The sequence below is a fragment of the Synchytrium microbalum genome, assembly GCF_006535985.1.
Source record: "Synchytrium microbalum strain JEL517 chromosome Unknown SmJEL517_scf0013, whole genome shotgun sequence".
Taxonomy (NCBI): domain Eukaryota; kingdom Fungi; phylum Chytridiomycota; class Chytridiomycetes; order Synchytriales; family Synchytriaceae; genus Synchytrium; species Synchytrium microbalum.
Genome location: NW_022158362.1, coordinates 274,555 through 296,258, shown reverse-complemented (window position 1 = coordinate 296,258; position 21,704 = coordinate 274,555). Strand labels below are relative to the sequence as shown.

Sequence of the window (21,704 nt, the reverse complement as noted above, 5' to 3'; positions counted from 1 at the left end):
TCAAAGAAGGTGCAGAGACGAAGCCATCGTACCCTGAAAGAGTCTTTAATTTGAGAGCATTTTGCTTACCTCGGGAAAAGCTGTGTTAACTGATAGACCGTTGGTGTTGAGGCAGTAAGAATGGACCCGCTAAACGTCAGGTCCTGAGCAAAATACGACTGACACAGCAACAAAAGCATTGGTTTCTGATCAGCTTGAATTAGGTCTCTACCTGGTAGATAATTTTCATTTGCTTTTAAAGTATATTCGACTCCGCCAGCTCTCCCACTACATACGATTTGACAGAGGATGAATTTAAAGTCGTATTCTCAAAGACATACGTAGTAAATGTTAATCAAAGTTGCAAGGGTTCCATATTCCTTCGCATTCACTCCGCAATCAATTGGTTCTTTGTCCCACAATCAGAAAACCGATCAAATTTCTAAATGGCAGTAAGAAACAGAGAAGGTCCTTGATGCGAAAGCGTACCTGCTAGATTAATCATGTCTTTGGGTTTACCAGAATATCATTTCGTTATCAGTCAGGTGTGTTCAAGCATATTGCGTCCGTTGAGAAGGAATTTGGAAGCTCATGGTTTGTTCTTTCCATCTCTCTGTTAGACAAGAACAGACAAGGGTAGCTCAAGACTGCTCCGACGTGGCTCTTATTTCGTATACCGAAGCTTATTTCTCTCTTGCAGATTGACGAAAGTGGCATACAAGGCTGTGCTCATATAAATGTTTCTTGATGGTGGTGAGTAGCAAAAAGAAGTCACTCTACATCAAGACATGGAATTGGTGTTTCTGAGAACGAGCTTCTCTGTTCAAAACAATAATTCGTCCTTTGCTATTTGTAGAACCAACGCGAATCCGGCCATCAACCATGAAGGTTCAGATGACGATATACGGTCACGATTCGACAGGTGCCTACCATTATTTAAGGTCATGTGTGAAGACCGCTGAAAATGGTTCCAAAACTTCTTCTTTACTGCTCCAAACGATACGGAGGACGCCTTTGATTCTGATGATTTTGTTGTTGACATCAGTCGCATGTCATTTTTCCATGTTCGGAAATTTCCATATTGGAGCCGAGGATTTCCCGAGTGAATGTTATCCAAGATGGGTATCTCTGTGGATGGCAAGCAATAATTGTGAAACATGGGATCTAAGGACAAGTCCCTTTCTTGTGAATTTAGTATACGTAAGAGGCAAACAATACCAACCATGCTAATCAGCATATTGGTGTACATGCATGAACCGTTTTATAAGTCTTCTTCTTCTTTTGTTGAGAATTACGCAAACAAAGAATGCAGCACTACAATTCAAAAGCGAAACCTCTTTATGAGTATCTGGCTGGGTTTGCTTGTTATTGCATACTGTCGTGTCGCGAAAGCCTTTTGCAGCTTGTTATGATTGCTAATGGGCCTACGATTTTTTTTGCGATAAATTCATTTAGAGATAGACACTAATTACAAAATACGATGGGGGCTTTGAAACTAGAAAGTGAAAATAAAGGGGGCCTGGCCAAGTAAATAAGTGGTCAAGTGGTAGAGTGTATGAAACAATTTAATTAAGTGTGTTTGAGAGACCAGACAGAGAGACCGAGAGAGCCAACACTATTTAGTGTTCAGAGTATTCCGGTATCCTTTAAGGCATTCTAAGAAGAGGAAGATTGTTAACAACAATCTCAAATTCTTCATAATATCAACAAAAAAGAGCAACCACTGTTGACCAGTACCTGCATGACAGTAAGTTTAACAGCAGCAAACACAACCCTTATATTAGCAGTATCAGTAGCTTGCGTCAGATGTGGAAAGATATTCAAATTGGCTCGATTCATTTGTGAAAATCTCCACAGAATGAATTTGGCTGCTGTATTTACGTCTGACCCGCCAGTGTATTCTGGAAAGTGTTTTGATAGAGGGATTCGTGGGAGTTTGTCCTAGTTAAGATGTGTGATGTGAGTTTATAGGAGACATTCCACGGAGAGGGGATGTATTTTTGGTTGACTCACCTTGAACACATCCACCTTATTTAAAAAGAGAATTATTGATGTTCGTAAAAACCAGCGCGAGTTAACCACGGATTCAAAGAGTGTTAGAGATTCCATCATTCGATTCTGTAAAGAAATGGCGAGTGTTAGAACACAGCTTGTATTGCACTTGAATGTTTGGCATGTTTTTGCATTACCTGTGTAGGCTCTTCGATCAACGTCATATCATACTCGCTTAGCGCAACACAGAATATTATAGACGTCACGGCTTCAAAGCAGTGTATCCATTTCCTACAGAGCAAGGCAGTCTTAATATGTAATTGACGGATGGCTTTTTTTTTTCATTGCTAACCTTCTCTCAGACCTTTGACCACCGACGTCAAACATACTATGAGAAGGGAGAGAAGAGGTAGAGTTGTGAGCACAAGTTCTGATGGGAAAGATCAACCCTTTGTTCTTGCTTGAATGACGTACTGTATCCTCAAAGGACCCATTGTGAAGAACGTATCAATCATCCCCTCCGTTTTCGAACGTGCTCGTAACACGTCTTGTTCCGTTGGCGTATATGTCGTTTCCGAAATCCTCCTTATGTTGGCCATGAAACTAAGTTTGGTGAAAAAGAGTCAATTTCTACTTTTGCAGTGAATAGGTTTTTGCTGTCGGCGTGAATTTTCAAATGCTTACTAGGAAGCAGAATCAATAATATAATACTCGTGATTCTGAGCATCCATAACCGACTGTCGTATCCCATCCTTCCATATCGATTCCATATCGTCAAGGTTTTGTGGTGAAAAGGACGCGTTTTGTTCCATTTCTTTACGTGATTTTGTGAGGCGTTCTGCTGCAGCCTGATACGTTGAGACGAGGGTTAGCTCAAATGAAAGTCTTGAAAGCGTCTTGTTGCAAAGCACCACCGAAAACAAGGATATGTCGGGTCTAGGTGCATACATTCAACTGATTGTTCCAACACACCTGATTCTCAGCAGCAGCCCACTGCAAATTCATCCCATACACACCAGCAATCAATGTAAATATCGACTCGGTAATGTTTTTGAATATTGTTGGTTTAAATGCCTGTAGTTCCTGCACCGAGTATCCATTCTACAGCAAATGGCATGAAGTTAAGACTGATGAATAATGACTGCCAATATAACTTGATCTCCAAGGAGGTTTTACCAACCTGATGTATGATCTTCATCTGTTTCACTATTGTGCTCTTTCCGCTCTCACCACCACCTAAAAAACACAGTGAAATTGAGTTTGCAATAGCATATACAACCGAAGTCATCAATTCCACACATCAATCTCGCCAACAATTCCCAACTTGCTGGCAGCAGTCAGCAAGGAGCACATGTCGGTGGCACAACCGTCAATGACAACAAATGTCCGCCCAAGCATGGAATGTGGATACATACCAAGCAACAATATCTTTGCTTCCCGTTTCGCAGCATGACTCTGCTCCTTCAACAACTTGTCAATATTAGCAGAGCGATGTGCTTCTTCGCTTTGGCTAGATGAGCATGATCCCATCGTGAAGAGGATGCACGGTCAATGTATATGTGTGTTGGGAGGGTAGAAAGCGATGTATCGGCGTTGGATTCTGTTGACGTAAATTGGTCTGTCCGTGGATCTTGATTGAAGAAAAGGACTTTTGCTGGTAATGGACTGTGTAACAATCGACAAGTCACTTGCTGGCAGGTTGGGAACTCACGAGTGCGGTGCTGTGCTGCTGTGTCGATCGTAGACGATGTCGAAAGCTATGTTGATATGGGAATGCTGTTATCATCGGGAAGTGAAGCTTTGAGGTTACTGATTTCCCCGACATACTTCCACAGACACGTGCAATGATGCATGCATGCCATTGCAATTGCCACAATGTGGAGTTTATCTCGCTAACAGCCTAAAATAGTGGGATCTAGTTATGAGGTCACAATTCTCATTCTCGGTTGACTACAGTGGCTCTTCTCTTTTGGTTTTGCGTTCCAAGTCGTCACCCAGGTTGGCTAATTGCTTAACTGCGCCCTTACCAGGTGGTCTAGAAATATAGATCTCGATTAAAGCATCGAGAGATCTAGACGGTCAATAGTTAAAAAGAATCAAAATCCGAAATCGATTTGCTGTCTCCATCGGCCATCACAAATGCCCATTCGAACAGCCTCGAATCGTTATCATCACCCATCACTACCAAATTTAGCGAAGAACTTGGAAGATAAAGCATGAAATCAGTGAATGTAGCAACATTTTTGGTGGGGCTAAGAGGACGTATTGTATTGCTGGACCAAGTTTTGGACCCAAAGTTAATACATAATCAACAGTAAAGAATAGTATGCGAGGGGGTTCGATGCAAAGGAAAAAGATGGACGCTTCACTGTTTTTCTTCTTTACTTCTTAAGCCATGGAATCAATCAGACTGTCCCTCATTTTCCCAGCAATCTGTGATGGTTGTGCGTCTTGTAACCTGAAGATGGATTCTAAGATACAGATCGTCGTGTAAGAGAAAGGGTGCAAAAAACCGCAAAGTCCAAGGAAGCACGACAGCAAGGTCTCTCTTGGTACCTATGACAGACAATTCTGTACTTGTCGTGTCCAGACCAGCAAAGGCACACCAATCATTCACCACCAGACCAGCACCGATGAGATCTGAACCACGATTCACTGTTCCAGCCTAACGAAAGATATCCGTTGAACATCAATCCAATTTCTTGCTTCCTTCATTCATATGGTTGCTACAACTATATCAACAACGCATACCACTAGAGGAATCTGTAGTAGCGAGGACAATTCATCTTGATCCTGAATGGTGGTTTTTGGATGAACCTATTGGATTGGAAAAGGTCAATGCTTTGTACCCCACGATTTCATTATTTAGACTGGACAGCCATGCAACACCATTTAAAAGAAAAGGTAAGATTTTACGAAGTACAAACACTTGATATACACGTACCAGACCACCTTGGTTGCTGATGGCAGCAAAGCTTCCCACCAATACGTTTTGAGCCACAGTCTGCCTAAACACTTCGACCTTTAATACATCGGCAATGATTTCTTCGGTTTCCTGTGATGAACAAGTGTTTGTCAGGGATTTGATGAATCGAATGAGATCCATTTGGGATGCATCTTGATGATGGCTATGATACAATAGACAACTTTGACTTGTTTTGTTGACCTGTCCAAATATACACTTACTCGATCGATATCAGGATGAACCAAGGCGACGTAATCGTTACATACAATGACATTTCCGAGAGCAGATAAACGTTCTTCGATTCTTTGAATCTTGACGGCTTCCGGGAGTGCGTTTCGTATATGTTGTAGTTCCTAAGGGATGGGTAGACGTGTTTTAGTAAAATCGGCTCGCCGCATGTTCCATGTCCTAATGTACACTCAATAGCTCTCAAGCTTCCCTCTCAAGCTTCCATGCTTATGGTTACCTGGTCAGTGGTAGTGTTTGGAAGGAGGAGGCCATGTCTGTTCCCGGCAGAGAGCCTTCCTATAATCCTAGTTCCAGCAATGGAAGTATGGACGACAGGGATTACATCAGCCAATTCACTTTCAAACACACTAGATAAAAGGAGAGACGCACAAGTTAGTGATAAGGCTAGTTTCTAATTGTTTTTTCGACAACAAATGTCGTTGATGAAGTGCAATAAGCTCTCTTCTGTACCTGTAAAAGTTCTCTGATCCACCGATGGCGACGAGACAGTATGCATTAGTGAGTCTGCTGAACACACCAATATCTCCACTGTTTTCGAATTGAGCTCCTACAACACCGAAATGTCGTGAGCAAAAAAAAACCAAAAGGCGTCCCATTCTTCATAGCAATCAGCTGACTCACGTAATGCCATGATCTGTTATGATGAATTGAAATATGTATGTGATGTAGCTTGTTCCTGTTTTAAGTGTGCTTTATAGATTCGAGCTTCTGCCCTCTGTGATTTTTGTGATTTTTCAGCGTTTAGAGAGCGAGCAAAGATGAACGAGGAGGAGGCAGCGGCGGACAATCCCCGGGAGGATGAACATATCGAGGAACACGTGACAGCTCCAGCTGCAGTCAATGGAACTAGCGTGAAACGAGACAAACATTCGCAATCCGTATTCGAGAAATACAATCTATTCGGAACCGTATTCCAGCTGCCTCCAAGGTTGACTGATATTGATATGTATTGCATCGATGATTGTGCACTGACTCCCTTCCCTTCCATAGATATGTCGACTTGCAACCTGTTGGAATGGGGGCATTTGGGCTCGTCGTGTAAGCTCAACCATACACCACTTATACACCCATACTAGACCCATTTATACAGTGGATGCACTCATTCATTCCATTGACTCCATGTTCAACCACCTAGATCTGCAAAGAATACTGTAACGGGAATGCAAGTCGCTATCAAAAAGATACTCAAGCCTTGCTCTACCGCCGTCCTGGCAAAACGAACTTATCGAGAACTCAAACTACTCAAGTACATTCGACATGATAATGTAAGTTGACTCGAAGCTTGTATCGTAGAGTTGTCGTGGTGTTGGTGAGAGCGGTTGCTGATATCATCACATCGCCTAATGTCCCCCTTTTGGCACTCCATCTCAAGTGATTGTAACTCTCACCAAGCGCCAGATAGTACTCATACTCACCATATTGATCCACTTTAGATCATCAGCTTGAGCGACTTGTATATATCACAGACGGAAGATATGTAAGCCAAAATATATAGACCGTTTTTTACCCTGATATGCCTGCACCTACTCACCACCAAATCTTCTTCTTCTCTAGTTATTTCGTGACTGAATTATTGGGAACTGACTTGCATCGCTTGTTGGTGTCAAGACCTCTCGACAAGCAATTCATACAATACTTTTTATATCAAATGCTGGTAAGGCAGTATGTGTTATAATAATTCATTGGTGCTAGTGTTGTTGGATATTGATCAAAAATCGTACCATAACTGGAACTATCTGGCTTATAGAGGGGGCTCAAGTATTTGCATTCAGCTGGTGTACTCCATAGAGACTTGGTAACCGAGTGTCGTTTTCGTCAGACTCCTTCCTTTTGCCACTCGACTGACATATTTCATGCCTCCACGTTTGTTAAACTAGAAACCCAGCAACATCCTCATCAATGAAAACTGCGATTTGAAAATTTGTGATTTTGGTTTGGCTCGCGTGACTGAATCTCAAATGACTGGGTGAGTATTTGCATTCCATGGATTTCTGTATCCAGTGCACTTTGCCTTGAGAGCCGGGCTTAAAATTGTCGCTTGTGAGCCAGTTTTAAATTTGGGCTTGGAAACAAACAAGTTGGGCTTTATGGTCATAGAGAAGTAATCTTTTGATAACCCAAAACGTTTGACACCACCGAAAATTACTTGATAACAAAAAACCACGATTCCTATCGTTACGGTACGGACAATTGGGCGCTCAACTCACTTTTAAGCTCCACAAATTTAGATACGTATCAACACGATACTATCGAGCACCTGAAATCATGCTGACATGGCAAAAGTATGATGCTCAAGTGGATATTTGGAGTGTCGGATGTATATTCGCTGGTAAGACACTGATTCTTGCACGTCTTTGCAAAGACGACAAACAATATTGCGACAAGGTTGGACAAGAATATTTGAAGAACGTAACTCACACAGAACGTGATTCTCTTACCTTTAGAAATGTTGGAAGGCAAACCACTTTTCCCTGGTCGCGATCGTGAGTGTTGCTTGCAACGAGGCCAAAAAATTGTTTGTCCAAATACTGTAATGGAAGCTGGAGAACTCAACCCTCTTGTTTTCTTAATGGCTTTTAGATGTGCATCAATTCTCAATCATCACAGAGTTGTTGGGTACACCTCCTGATGATGTGATTGAGACTATTTGCAGTGAAAATGTATGTATCAAAGAAAATTAAAAGCTGTGTAGCTTTTCATTGATTGAATATCTTTGAAACTCCATATCTAACAAATTACTTTTCCTCTGATCGTAGACATTGAAGTTCGTACAATCATTACCAAAAAGACCGAAGATACCATTCACTGAACGATTCCCCACTGTCGAACCAGATGGTAAGGCCTATGCCATCCCTGCGTTTTTTTGGGCGCACCATCGTTTTAACACACTGTTTCTACCACATTCCAACAGCTCTCGACATACTAGAAAAGATGCTCGTCTTTGACCCAAAACAACGCATCACAGCTGCTCAAGCACTATCACATCCATACCTGGCAATGTATCATGATCCATCCGATGAACCCATTTCTGAATTACCATTCGATTGGAGTTTTGGTGAATTGGATTTACCAGTTACGGAATGGAAGAAGAGGATATGGGAGGAAGGCACTGCGTATGAAGATTTTGATTAAATGAGTATGTTTGGTGGTGGTGGATTTTATCGTGTTCGTAGTGGTCAAGTTGCCTGTGTTGCCAGTGTAATGTTTGTACAGAGAGGAGGAGGGGAGTGGTGATAGTTGCTTTGCTTGCATATAAACAATTTTTCTGGTGGAAACATTTTTCGGTGGTTGTCTTTGTTTTTGTGTGACATGCAACCTCTCTGTTGCATCCTTTTTTGGTGTAATGACTATCGTCAAGCCATTTATGCCTTGCTTTTTATATCCAATGATGGTAAGAAGGAGATGTTGGAATGATTTGTTGATTGTTGCTTGGAGAATGGCAAAAAAAAAACATCTATGAAACACCAAGCATCCTCTTTTTTGATGTAGAAGATTCAAATACTTTCCGACAACAGCCATAGTGTATACAGACTTGTCATCTCGTCGGAACGATTGAATGCCACCAGTTCTTTCTGGCACTCAATTTGACGCATGTCACTCTGGATCTTCGAGTTATGATTGAATCTTGAGAACTAGACACCTCTTGCTTTTCGAATGGCTTTTAGACCTGCATCAATTCTCAGGGATTACAGTGCTGTTGGTCCACCTCCTATGACGTGATTGAGGCTACCTGAAGTAACAATGTATTCAGAGTCAGGATTTGATCCCTTTTCTGGCTTTATCTGAGAATCAAATACCTTTGAAAATCAATATCTCACAAATGATGTAACGTCTCGTCTTACACATGAAAGTTCGTACAATCATTACCCAAAAGACCCATGATACTACCCACTGGACGATTTCCGACTGTCGAACCTGAAGGAATAAACCACTCATTGTAGAGTTTTCGCTCATCGGTCTCTTTTTACATAGTGGTGGTCAAGTTTCTTGCATTTAGGACGTATATTGCATCGTAACTGGGCAAAAAGAAACACCACAGAACCCACATATTTGAAACGCCCGTCTCTTGTTCAGTAGAATCCCAGCAACATCCTCATCAATGAGAATTATGATTTGAAATTTCGTGATTTCGCAGTGGCTCGTGTGTTCAAAGTTTCAAACGACTGGGTGAGTTGCGTTCCATGGATAGATTCTTTGTTTTTGCCGAATGTGACGATAAAGTTCTAACAAAACGAAAGTCTTGTATATGGAAAAGTTGTGTAGGTATATTTCATTTCACAGGGACATAATAAGTTTATACGAGCTTCTTAGCAATAAAGAAGGACTGATAATGGGAGTTGGAAGAATATTTTAGACAAAAGCCAACAGTCAAAGTAACATTCAAAAACATATAAAGGATATTCACCTTGAGATGACGAACTTGCCATAAGCAAGTCAATCCCAAAATCACCAACTACGGGAAGTGAATAAAAACACAATTGAGTCTCTAAACGCATTGGACTTCGGAATCGACCATCAAACGTTTGCTCGTCTAGAAGATTACTAGAGATTGCAGTACCTGTGCGACAGCCCAATTCACCACTCTAGAATTCGTAGATTCACTTGTATCCCTAAACTCTGCCTCTCGTTCCTATTTTTGTATTGTAGACGAAGTAGCTGTAAGTGAGGAGAAAAAATACTATCGTTTTATGTATACGTACACGTTGATATTGCTGTTCTCTCCTCACAGCAGCGATTCGATGATTGAGTTCTCGAACTCGTCGCGCCAGATCTATTACAAGTAGAAAATGAATGTTTCGAGATGAAAAGGAGACATAAACCAATGTCAAAAACGAGAAGAGACATTGCTTGAGTATGCCAATGGCTTCTGAGGACTCACCACTAATGACTTCCTTTGGTTTGGTAGTTTTAGCATCATCTTCATCTCCAATGGTTAAATCCAGATGCAGTTTCTGTTTTGATAAAGAGGGAGTCAGTCGAATGAGTTGAGACGAGTTGTGTGGTGAACTTAATTAAATTCAGCTTGTTTGAAAAGCGTTGGGCGAGAGTGAATGCACGAGAAGCTTACAATTCGTGATGTTGAAAACCAGCCACTGCTTGTATTCGATGAGCTAAAAAAAGGCCTTAGAGATTGATAGTGCTGTAATGCATGCTGTACCAAGAACTCACAAACATATAGAATGATCACCAGCTTCAGCAGCAGTAAAGGCGAACTTTCCTGAACTTGCAGCTTTTTGATTCATTACTTCGTGCCGACTTGGTAATTCCTGCCGGAGCAAAACAGCGTAAGTCCTGTGTACGTGGTTGATGGCAAGATTTCATAGTATTCAATCGTCCTTGAGAGTGCCAGCCTAAGATTCCACATTCCAAACAAATTCGACACTTTACCTCTACAAATATTTGGATTCCAGAAGCAGGATTTTCCATGTACCTCTGATGTTGATCATTCCATTCTTCGGCCTTGAAGTGTCCTTTTTAATGTTGAAGGAGAGGTGACAATGTGAGTTCCACAATTAAGGATTAAGGACATCCTAAAGCTAGTAATAAAATCCATATGAATGTTCAACAAATACCTAGGACAACCGTTTGCATTGGCAATTCTTCAATAAAGCATTTCGACTCTCCTCCTTCCAAATAGAAATACAAACTGGAGCATTGAGAGACAATAGCCAGCACTAGCAGACATTGTATCAAGGTACGCATCCTGTTTTCCTGTATTATCCTCTATTTATCCTTGTCTTGCGTAGGTGCTGATTCGCGATGTTTTGAACAGAATTAGGAAATCGACGTGCTCTATACAGTGACAACATGCTATTAACAAGGCGATACCGACCTATGCTATGGAAACTCACTCGCCACCAGCCACGTAATTCATCAAGAATACCATCCGTAACTCGACGTGATTTCACAATGTCATCAATCCCAACTCCCATCGAAATTTGTCAATTTGCTCTCGAATCTTTCCATGCGATCCCATATCTAAATCAACCGTGGTGGGCTAGTATCATGGTGTTCACCGTACTAGTACGTGCTGGCACTACTTTGCCATTAGCTAGACTGCAGTACACGAGGACAAGGCGACTCGCTGGTATACAGCCCATACTTGCTGCTTGGAAGGAGGCTCTTACCATGAGGGAAAAGATCAAACGTGATGCTGGTGGTAGTGGTGCTGATTACGGTGTTGTTTCTCAAGCGGTTACAACTGAGGTAACTTTGTCATGTCGCAAGCAAAAAAATCAAAAGTCTTCTACCGCATACCGCATGAAGACTCTTACTTACAAATCCTGATGTATCCACACTTAAACTCTCCTGCTGCAGCTACGTCAAAAAGCGTCTGAACTATACAAACAACACAACTGCCACCCAATAAAAACATTCCTCTTGCCATGGATTCAAATACCAGTCTTCATTACAATGTCATTGACATTAAGGTCCATGTCTGCATATCCACTACCATTCATGACTACAAGCGAAGCACCAATACCGGGGTTTAAAGCTGGTGGTGAATTGTGGTTTACGGATTTGACTCTACCTGATCCAACTTGGATTTTGCCTGTTTGTTTGGGGTTGCTGCATAATACCAATCTTAAGGTAAGTGTGATGCGTTAGTGTTGTTGGTAGCGATGAGCGGTGGTCGCGATATTCGCGATATAGTGCTGAATTCCAGTTTTTTGGCCCACGGTTTGAAACGACTCATCACCGTCTCACTGTCTACTTGTTTCTCCCTGCAGCTTCAAGCAGAGCGCTTTCCTAACGCTGTTAACTTTCAACGATTTAATACTGCACTGCGAGTGCTCATGTTGGTGTTGGTTCCATTAATGGCACAAGCTCCTTCGGTAAACTCTCTTCAAAGCTCAGTTTCTGACACATGTTGTGGGTGCTGACCACCTATTTTATCCAGGCCGTGACATTGTATTGGGTTGCATCTGCAGCGTTCAGTCTCATCCAAAACACATATTTAAGACATGATGCACCTCGTATTGAAGAATCTAAATAAGTCAGGACTGTCATCGTATGGTCTCCGAGCTTCTGCAATCGGTCGAGCATGGGACTTGTTTCCACTTGTATATGCTAGCAATGTGAAAAGTGTACCATATTATATCGGCAAGAATGTTAATTACAAACCACGTATGCAAAGTAATTATAAAATGTAATTCACGAAATTCAGCGACCCAGATGCACAAATGCTCAATCGGAAGTGATTCAGCGACTGTTGTCTGCGATGCGATACTGAGCAAAAAGCGTAATAGGAGTCAGCTTTCGTATCCTTTAACAAGGAAATGGCCAGAAGTTTCTTACTGTATTCTGCTCTAATATTTGATCTAGTTTCCTCTGAACGTCTTGCAACAAGCCCATGTCTCCTATCACACCGAAAGTTGCTAAGTTTCAGCATTCTTGATGTCGCTGGTTGAACCAGTTTACAAACCCTTGACAAATAGATGGGTCTCGTCCAAATCCGATACAATGAATTTCTCATTCAAAGGGTTCTCGTCGTGGATCTTTTTTATTATCTGTTTGGCTGCTGGGTCACTGCCGAAAAACATACAGGCTTTAGTTTATTGGTTGAGAACATAGGAAGAGGAAGGCAGCAGCTAATTACCATTCAATGATGACTCCCACGAGAGCGCGGACTCCTGTTGGTGGACCTGGAGCTGGTGTTGGTGTCCTCGACATCGAACAGCTTTGACCCTTTGTTGTGAGAAGCAGTGACTTTCACGCTGGCCGCAACCTGACATAGACGACGATACACGATACTTCACGCCTTAGAAGGATGACTTATGTACTCTTGGCCAAACTTTATTTTCCACGCCCACGTCGTCGAATCAACTGATACTCAAACAACAACGGTTGAAAGCTAGAATATTTTATTTATGTGCACAACAGCATACCACTAATCGTCAAACCACCTCCCTCTCAACCCCTCTTCACTCGTGAGATCCACCGTTAGGTTGTTCTACAACTGCTACGGGTACTGGTTGTGGTGAGAGTCGTTGCTGATGGTGTTGTGGCGATGGAGGTTTTGGGATTGATGGAGCGACTGCATTACTTCCAGGGGCAGCATTTGTAAGGATTTGAGAAGTCAACCACATATCGGTAATCTTTCGAAAATCTTCTTCTTGTATTGATTTAGCAGTAACAGGCACTGCTGTTGAGGACTCTTCAGCTACGTCTACAGCTTTAGCAGGTTTGGGAGCCTTCTTCTCGGCTTTGGGCTTTTTAGGTTCTGATTGTTTACGAGAGGCAGGTGCACTTCTCTAGAATCATTGTAGGTGAAAGCGAAGTTAGCTTGGATTGAATGGCATAGTTTGGGTGGCGAAAGCAATCTGTTCATTCGCAGCTTTGCACTCTCGTATTCAAAATGATAATTAAAACAATCTCCAAAGCTCACCTTTCCCTTCTTCTTCGGAGGATTTTTGCATTCATCACATTCATAACTTTCTATCTTGTCTACTTGTTCAGTTGTCAATCCGATACAGCTCGCATGATACCTAATTGGTAGTTATCAATGTCTTTGAGTGTCGTTACCTCGTGAATGTGTATATCAAGGCCAAACTCCAAACACAAGCGACTGAAATCTTGGTTCCTAACAGTCCACTACTAATAGACGTATAAACATACCATAGTTCACAAGTGTCGCATGCAATCCAGGTACATTCAGATGCTAAGTTCAGAGAGTTCTCATTAGTACCAAAGTGCGTTCCAAGAACAGTCGACAAGATCAAAACAAAACTTGTGTTTTCGAGAGAGATTTCTAAGAGACAAGCGACTATAGCGGTATAGTACTTACACCCTGAGGCATCATCTTCCGACCCTGCGTATAGAAATGATGTGAGAATGGACTAGGACACTCCCTTCTTCTTGCAGACAATCAAAAGCAAAAGTGGTTGACTGCCTACAAAAAGTTAAAACGACGACATCTCTTTCGAACCTACCACAAACAGCACAGACCTCGCCGTCATCTTCGACTGTAGTCATCTTCTATACTTGGAGTCGTCAAGAATGAATAGGACTGATTCTCCTATTCGAGTCTTTGCTGTTCCTCGCTAACTGTGGGTGGTGGGAGTGATGGGAGACAAACACGTCTATGGCTCAAACGCAGAATAGAGAATCGAGTAGCTAAAGATTGAATAGATGCACGTAGGTTTTGGAATACATTTGATCTGAAAAGAACGGCCTGACGCGAACATTGAAAATTTTGTCACACTAAGTGAGCAGTGCAGAGAACGTGCAAACGATAACGTATGAATTGTATGGCAGCATCGGAATTTAAAGCTCTCAGCAATTATAAAGATTCTGCTACATCTGGACATGACCAACGTCACTTGTTTCCCAAAAAAGGCTTACAAGCTCACAGTTCAACATTGTTTTCGTCTCGTTTCGCGATCACGGCTTTCGGATGATAGTCTGGAACTGGCTCTCCATCAGGAACATCATCAAATATTCTTTGTCCCTTGAGGTTAGTACCATCAGCGCGTACTAAATCCTCCAGCTTAACATATCTCTTTCCTTCTCTGAACCCAAATGATTCTAAGCGACTCTGACCAATTTCAAACATCATAGCAACACTACAATGGAGGTTGTCAATTGTACTTTCTATTTGTCAAACTACATTTCTACACGGGCGTACTTGTATGTGGCAACAAGAATACTAGCAGTCAACATCAAGAAGAGCGTGGTTTTGCCGTATTTGGACCACAAGTTTTGCCCTATTAGATAAAAGATACCTGCTGAGGGTTGAGCATCGGGATATGTTTTGCCTTTGGTATCCGATATACAACCGACATGCTGCTTATTGTATAATTTGTCATTTCCAACAATATCAATAAGCAATTGAGCTAAATCCGTGACGTGTGTGTTGAATCCTGGCGATGGCATGTCATTGACTTTAACCAAGTATCCAACAGGCTGAGATTCTTTCAATAGACCAGGTGATATGATCTGCGAGATATCAAAGTGTGAATAGTCATTTGACGTAACGGGGAACGTTGTGAAGATGCCTCACAGTATAGTCCAACCAATCTTGATTCTCCTTGAGCAAAGCTACGCCTGTATAATAAGGAATTTTTCTCAGTTCCACGTCTACTAACTGCCCGACTTGAAAGATGCAACAAACCGCGTTTGTGATCTTTGATCATATGTTCGAGTAGCCATGAAGCGCCCAACTGAAAAGGATATGGTGCATTCTTTTTATATCCCTCCCAAGATTGTTCAATTTCCGACGAAAGTATGATCCTAGGACGTCCAGTTCGTACCAGATTGTTGACATTTGCACCTCGTTTACGTAAACCATCGAGACTGACTTCACCAGCGTCGAGTTTGAGAGCATTGTCACGATCTTCCTTGTCACTTTTGAGGACTTTGATGACCTCTTGGACCGTTCGAGTGACGATGTTGGTTGATTCGTCGTTCGTGTATGATCCTACGGTGATAACGACAGCATCTACACCAGAGCAAGCCTTCACAACTGAAGCTGTAGACGTGCAGTCACCAGTAATCACGGTGAGGTTTTTGTGAGATTTGACCTAAATGTGGAAGTGAGCTGTGTTAGTGGCAATGTACATAGTATATACAACGGTAGCAAGACTGTAGATTGAGAAGCACCAACGTTTAAACGCGTTTTACGTGTCCAAAAACAAGATAGTACCTCTCTTAGATTTGGGTGTGATGCGCCGGCTCTTGAAATCACGACCACTTCATAACCAGCTTTCAGTCCACATCCGACTACGTGCCTTCCAGTCTTACCAATACCCAGTACAGCAATCTTCATCCTTGCCTATAGCCCAGTTTCGTAGCTGGATTCCTAAATTGGGTTTGAATTCAACGACGAGTCACATCAAACGACACCATTCAACAACCACGTGTAAAGAAAGGGGAATCATGGCTCCATCTGCCGCATCATATACCTTGTCAATAATATCGCCAAAAGACTGCTTGTTGGTGTTTTTGGCACTGGAAGCCAGTCACTCTCCATACAAAATCACAAAGGGCTCTGCATCAGGCATACACAAACGTGGCTGCAATTTTACGCAAATTTGAACTCTGTATTAACGAATTTTTTAAATTTAGGATTTGGTACAAAGTTTACACTGGCACTTCCAAGTGGAAAGAGTCTGTTTGATGCATTTGCTGCAACAAGGTGTCAAACACGAAGCCCCTTTTGGTTTTTGCTACGTAAAGACGGCCAAAATCTCAATCACATCCGTTATAGATATCTACTACTGCCAAACGATGTGGATCCACCGTCCTTGGTGCGCTTTACATGGTTGACGGAGCTAGTTCGTGATCACGCTTCCGAATTACACACCATTTTACTCAAAAACAAAGACGATTTCTTATTGACAGTACGTGAATCTTCCCATGCTACACAATGTTTCCAGTTCCCAGTAATCAAACACTGTTTTATAGCACCCTGCTGCACAAGCTGTTTGGATTGCTGCACTGTATTCGACATTTTCAAGTGACGAGTCCGTTCGATCACAGAATTCAGCAGTAACAGCTTGGTTTGATCAATGTATAGCTCAGCCGGATGTGTCTAAAGGAGTTGCTGCTTGGAAGACGGTATTGAGCGCAATATCCATTATGTAGCATTTTAGCTAATTGTCAGAAATATAGGTATGTGGTTCGTCTTCTGGTGCTAATGAAGCACCATTACCTGTTGGAAAAGGAGGTGTAAATTCTGAGGTGGTGATCGCGTTAGATCATCATTCAAGGGTGGTGTAAGTTCTCACTCATCTTAACGTTGAATTGGTTCTTTTTCGCTTATGCTTTTTCAAACATTTCTAGCATGCCGAAAGAAGGATCTCGAAATATTCTCATCACATCCGCACTTCCATATGTCAACAATGTCCCTCATTTGGGTAACATTATCGGTTCAGTGTTGAGCGCTGATGTTTATGCAAGGTAGACTCAGAATCAGATGCATCACCAAAAACAAACCAAGAAGTTGTTTCATTGCATAATTCATATTCTAGGTATTGCCGTGCTCGTGGATACAACACTCTGTACATATGTGGAACAGACGAGTATGGAACAGCAACAGAAACAAAGGCCTTAGAAGAGGGTGTCTCATGTCAAGCCCTTTGTGACAAGTACAATGCCATCCACAATCAAGTCTACAAGTGGTTTGGAATTGATTTTGACTTCTTTGGTCGAACTACTACTAAGCAACAGACAGAGTGAGTTTATTGCGGAGGTATTGGCACTATTCATAGACTGAATCGTTCTTTTTTTAACCCCTGGTTCTTTTCCACAGGATTGCTCAAGATATTTATAACAAACTGGAAAAGAATGATTACATTATTGAGAACACTATGACTCAGCTGTATTGTGAAAAGCATCAATCGTGAGTGAGGTCCAATCGGAATCTGTCAACCCGACTTTGACGAATTTTTTGCTCCAGGTTTTTGGCAGACCGATATGTGGAAGGCACTTGTCCATTGTGTGGATATGAAGTATGTACCGCAATATTGGTAACGCTACCTCAGAACCTTTACCAACTCATTTCCTTCCGAGACTAGGATGCTCGCGGAGATCAATGTGATTCATGCCAGAAACTATTAAATCCAATCGAACTCAAGAATCCAAGATGTAAATTGGATGGCGCTACTCCAGTTGTAAGGGATTCCAAACATTTGTTTGTGAATCTGACGAAACTCCAGCCGTTGAATCAAAAGTTCTTTGATGAATCTAGCGTGCAGGGTATGAACTCACCGTAAGGTCTCGTGTTTTCTACTGTGAAATCAACCTGAAAGTTTTCGTTTGGATTAGGAAAGTGGTCGCCAAATGGTATTTCAATCACGGATTCATGGTTGAAGCAAGGTCTTGAACCACGTTGTATCACCCGTGATTTGAAGTGGGGTACACCTGTGCCAGCTACATATAGAAAAGGATACGAGAACAAGGTGTTTTATGTGTGGTATGATGCTCCTATTGGGTGAGTAGTGGCATGACCTTCGTCATCATTTTTTTAATTTCGATCTTCGTGACGTATTGGCTCTTACATCCAAATTCGTTTCGTACTTACATACGTTTTGGTTCTATAAGGTACTTGTCTATAACAGCAAACTACACTCCAGAATGGGAAAAATGGTGGAAGAATCCAGCTAATGTGAAACTATACATGTTTATGGGAAAAGATAATGTTCCCTTCCATACAGTCATCTTCCCATCTTGTCAGATCGGAACAGGCGATCCATACACATTGTTGCACCACGTCAGTACCTCAGGTGCGTAAGAGTGCTTTGGGTGACATTTTTTGCTGAGAATCCGGACCATTGTTCTCAACTTTACATCACATATCTCCCTTTAGAATACTTGCAGTATGAGAACGGCAAGTTTTCGAAATCACGGGGTGTTGGCGTCTTTGGTAATAATGTCATGGACTCGAAAGTTCCAGTTGAAGTATGGCGGTACTATCTATTATCCAATCGTCCAGAAACCGGTGATTCCCAATTCACATGGGCCAATTTCACTGCAGCCAACAACAATGAACTACTGGCAAACCTCGGCAACTTTGTCAATCGAATTGTGAAATTCATAATTGCCAAATACGATTCAGTGATTCCAGCATACTCTGTAGCAGGTGTTGCCGAGACCAATCTCGTACAAGATGTCAATGGAATCTTGGCCCAATATGTAGAGTCACTAGAAGCAGTGAAATTACGACATGGATTGAAACTAGCCATGGATATATCAGCTCGTGGTAATCTATACTTGCAAGATAACAAGATTGATAATACCTTGTTTGCAAACAATCGACAACGATGTGATACTGTTGTTGGAGTTGCTGCCAATCTGGTATATTTAATCAGCTCCTTGATCTATCCGTATATGCCAACTACGTCGGAAAGTATTATGAGACAGTTGAATGCTCCTGCACGTAAGATTACAGATACATGGGATGGGTGTGATATCTTGTCGGGACATCGTATTGGGAAGGCTGAATACTTGTTTCAACGTATTGATGAAGCTAAGGAGACCGAGGTACGTTACATTTGGGGTCCTATCTTTAATGGCAATAACTCATCTCACTATTCTTTTGCTTAAAGCTAAGAAACAAGTACGGTGGTAAACAGGTCAAAGATGACATACCATCTGCTACTGCAGCTGCACCGTCAGCCGCACCAGCAGCTAAAAAGGCAGCCAAGGAAGCCAAGCAAAGTAAACCTTGAAGTCCTTATGATAAATATAGACGTGTTTTTCACGCAGAGAAGGACGTGCATTCGCGATACTTTCTTTATGGCAGCACATTTGACGCGTAACCTTAGGCGGAAGCAGTCGCAACATTAACTTACGGCGGTGGTTCTGAGTTGTTGCCTCGAAAATATTTTATGTGTCCAGCTTAAGCTCAAGAGACACAAGAGAGGAAGCCAACGGAGTACTCGCAGTCCATGTAAGTCCTCGTGAAAATCATATGCCCTTTCGCACTGCCCTGTAATTCGGCTGATACAGGCTATAAGCCTCCTCAAACTGAATTTTTTTGAATTTCCTCACACTTACACTTACATCAACATCTGATTAAATACATAGGTTTCAAGAATGTGCTCTATGTTTACTGATGGATTTATGCTGTCTCTTCCAAACTGAAACGGATACGGCCTTGCCTCTACATCAAACCAACCATCAGATCAAGAATGCCCTGATTCCATTGGCCCAACCGAAATGGCCTCAACAAATCTCCCCAGGCAGCAGAATGGGAGCACCCCGTCTGCATCTGGAGAGCGAGTCATCTGACAGTTTGTTCGAAGCCTCGCTGCCCTAAATGTTTGCGCAGAGTATTTTGGGTGGTTTCACGGGGAGTCCCTGAGGTTTGACGGTGTTGGGAAGTCCTATGGGCTGATGGATGAGTCAGGGCTCTCGTATCGAATGATGTGTATTCTCCCACGGCCTCTTTTTTTTGTCAGTCTCAACCATTCACCAAAGCTTGAATCCTTAAAATGAGCCGGATAGCTGAAACTCAGAAATCCTCCAAAAACATCTCCACTATCTACGATGTTCCTTTTCATGGTATTTAGACTGCCATCGGAACCTACATTGTTGCTATTTCCAGAACAGCTGCTTGATCCCAGTCACGCTGAGGCCGAAACGAATCGCTGTACGATTTCGAGCTGCTTAATAGAATAACTACAGTAATCTTTCGTAGGAAGGGCTATGCTGTAATCTTTCCGGAATCTCTCCTATGGCTTTGATGTTGGTAAATTTTCTGCTGAAAAGGTCTTCCAAAAACCTCTCGTCAACATCAACAATGACGCAGAATACCCCTGAACGCTCCATGATTCAAGACGGTTTGTATCGTCTCAGAATTACCACCTATTGTGATGTGCCGGAACCGGGCACCATGAAAAGAATTTTGGAGTCTTTTGTCGCAAAGTCAGTCGAGACCAGGGTGTTCTGACGACATTGGTTGGGGGTAAGAGAGCTCAACGCTTGAATTCGAATTGCTATCAGGGGTCTCTGCAGTCGAAAATTGTGTATTTCATTCTATGAGTCTATGACACCTCCACCAAAAAGCACTTCTCTGTGATAGGCTGTGACTGCCCTGGAGGCACTCAACCGTGAATGTTCAAAGAGCAGGCCAATGGAACGTGCGAGCGGTGCATCTCGCTCCTTAGTTGGGGCCACGATTCGAAGGCAGGCTGAACATTTCTCGACCTTGAGTTCTCTGGGGCTCTCGCTGCCGATTTGAAAGTACAGATGTAGACTACCCTGAATCTTCATGGCCGAGACTGATCAGCTGGCCCTGTCGCAGCAATGCGAGGGGTGTGTCTTACGTTGGAGCGATGCCTCTTTAATTACGACCAGCAAGTCCAGCAACTGTAAAAAGGTTGCGTAGCTTCGTGTGAGGTCTAAGTGGCTCCGCTGAAGCTTTTGCGATTTGCTAGGTGATTCGTTTCATGAAAGTCATGATTGTTTCAGGGCTCTCTACAATCAAACAAACGTTTTCTTTTTAATTCTTTGGATCTTTACAACCCTACCAAAAAGCCAGTATCATGCACCATTAAATCATGACTTTTAATGCCCTAGAAGACACTCAATTTGTGCCCTCTTCACTCCAGCTGAACGGAGGTGAGCGATGCATCATAGGCCTCCCATTTCGAGTGGGTGGCGATCTTTCGGTGTCTCTCTGAGGCTCTCCTTGTCGTCTCTCTTGTATATCGCAATCTTGCGAGTTATTAGGACCCTGATTGCAGACTACCCTGAAGCAACGAGACGAGACTCATCTCCTGCCGCGCGTGGGTTGAATTTCGCCTGCGGTGTGTTGTCTTGGGAGCGAGTTCATCCCAAGGCAACTCGGTCGTGTATACTAGTACCCCTGTTTGCGTAATTTTGCTCGAGGAAAGGTCTTCCCTGGTAAGCAAGTCTGCTGGCTCACTCTAGCAACTTGATTTACAAATACAAAGTGGTCGGACGTCCCGACCACTGTTGCGACTTGAGGATGAGTCTCATTCGACTGTCATTGGTTGCTTCAGGGCTCATTGTTAATCGAATCTGGGCGTTTGCAAAAACCTGAACGCATTTC

At 42.4% G+C, this 21,704-nt stretch overlaps 7 protein-coding genes across 7 annotated transcripts; 3 read left to right on the top strand and 4 right to left on the bottom strand.

Annotated features, from left to right (window-relative positions):
• Window positions 1–1,605: 1,605 nt before the first annotated feature.
• Window positions 1,606–3,501, bottom strand: SmJEL517_g02874 (uncharacterized protein; the record flags this gene model as incomplete). The annotated part of the gene is made up of 10 exons (XM_031168802.1): window positions 1,606–1,635; window positions 1,717–1,920; window positions 1,993–2,097; window positions 2,169–2,262; window positions 2,324–2,359; window positions 2,446–2,574; window positions 2,656–2,819; window positions 2,944–3,072; window positions 3,152–3,207; window positions 3,387–3,501. 10 exons carry the CDS (start codon window positions 3,499–3,501, stop codon window positions 1,606–1,608), a joined length of 1,062 nt encoding a protein of 353 aa, XP_031025298.1.
• Window positions 3,502–4,359: 858 nt separating this feature from the next.
• Window positions 4,360–5,816, bottom strand: SmJEL517_g02873 (uncharacterized protein; the record flags this gene model as incomplete). Its single annotated transcript, XM_031168801.1, has 8 exons — window positions 4,360–4,442; window positions 4,528–4,636; window positions 4,723–4,788; window positions 4,916–5,026; window positions 5,158–5,289; window positions 5,403–5,532; window positions 5,636–5,732; window positions 5,807–5,816. 8 exons carry the CDS (start codon window positions 5,814–5,816, stop codon window positions 4,360–4,362), a joined length of 738 nt encoding a protein of 245 aa, XP_031025297.1.
• A 127-nt stretch (window positions 5,817–5,943) lies between these two features.
• SmJEL517_g02872 (uncharacterized protein) lies at window positions 5,944–8,317 on the top strand (the record flags this gene model as incomplete). Its single annotated transcript, XM_031168800.1, has 12 exons — window positions 5,944–6,113; window positions 6,176–6,223; window positions 6,321–6,450; window positions 6,619–6,662; window positions 6,740–6,839; window positions 6,933–6,980; window positions 7,063–7,151; window positions 7,414–7,514; window positions 7,630–7,668; window positions 7,766–7,845; window positions 7,942–8,020; window positions 8,097–8,317. The coding sequence occupies 12 exons, from the start codon at window positions 5,944–5,946 to the stop codon at window positions 8,315–8,317; spliced, it is 1,149 nt and encodes a 382-aa protein (XP_031025296.1).
• A 1,162-nt stretch (window positions 8,318–9,479) lies between these two features.
• On the bottom strand, window positions 9,480–10,888 carry SmJEL517_g02871 (uncharacterized protein; the record flags this gene model as incomplete). The annotated part of the gene is made up of 9 exons (XM_031168799.1): window positions 9,480–9,509; window positions 9,591–9,638; window positions 9,744–9,815; window positions 9,886–9,956; window positions 10,065–10,137; window positions 10,254–10,296; window positions 10,355–10,452; window positions 10,574–10,656; window positions 10,759–10,888. 9 exons carry the CDS (start codon window positions 10,886–10,888, stop codon window positions 9,480–9,482), a joined length of 648 nt encoding a protein of 215 aa, XP_031025295.1.
• Window positions 10,889–11,095: 207 nt separating this feature from the next.
• Window positions 11,096–12,182, top strand: SmJEL517_g02870 (uncharacterized protein; the record flags this gene model as incomplete). Its single annotated transcript, XM_031168798.1, has 4 exons — window positions 11,096–11,392; window positions 11,504–11,776; window positions 11,917–12,021; window positions 12,087–12,182. 4 exons carry the CDS (start codon window positions 11,096–11,098, stop codon window positions 12,180–12,182), a joined length of 771 nt encoding a protein of 256 aa, XP_031025294.1.
• A 206-nt stretch (window positions 12,183–12,388) lies between these two features.
• Window positions 12,389–12,859, bottom strand: SmJEL517_g02869 (uncharacterized protein; the record flags this gene model as incomplete). Its single annotated transcript, XM_031168797.1, has 4 exons — window positions 12,389–12,415; window positions 12,485–12,546; window positions 12,612–12,715; window positions 12,786–12,859. The coding sequence occupies 4 exons, from the start codon at window positions 12,857–12,859 to the stop codon at window positions 12,389–12,391; spliced, it is 267 nt and encodes an 88-aa protein (XP_031025220.1).
• A 3,204-nt stretch (window positions 12,860–16,063) lies between these two features.
• SmJEL517_g02868 (methionine---tRNA ligase) lies at window positions 16,064–19,356 on the top strand (the record flags this gene model as incomplete). The annotated part of the gene is made up of 14 exons (XM_031168796.1): window positions 16,064–16,196; window positions 16,253–16,322; window positions 16,395–16,527; window positions 16,592–16,744; window positions 16,799–16,902; window positions 16,970–17,086; window positions 17,158–17,361; window positions 17,439–17,528; window positions 17,586–17,637; window positions 17,704–17,884; window positions 17,954–18,119; window positions 18,230–18,411; window positions 18,495–19,168; window positions 19,234–19,356. The coding sequence occupies 14 exons, from the start codon at window positions 16,064–16,066 to the stop codon at window positions 19,354–19,356; spliced, it is 2,382 nt and encodes a 793-aa protein (XP_031025221.1).
• Between the last annotated feature and the right edge of the window lie 2,348 nt (window positions 19,357–21,704).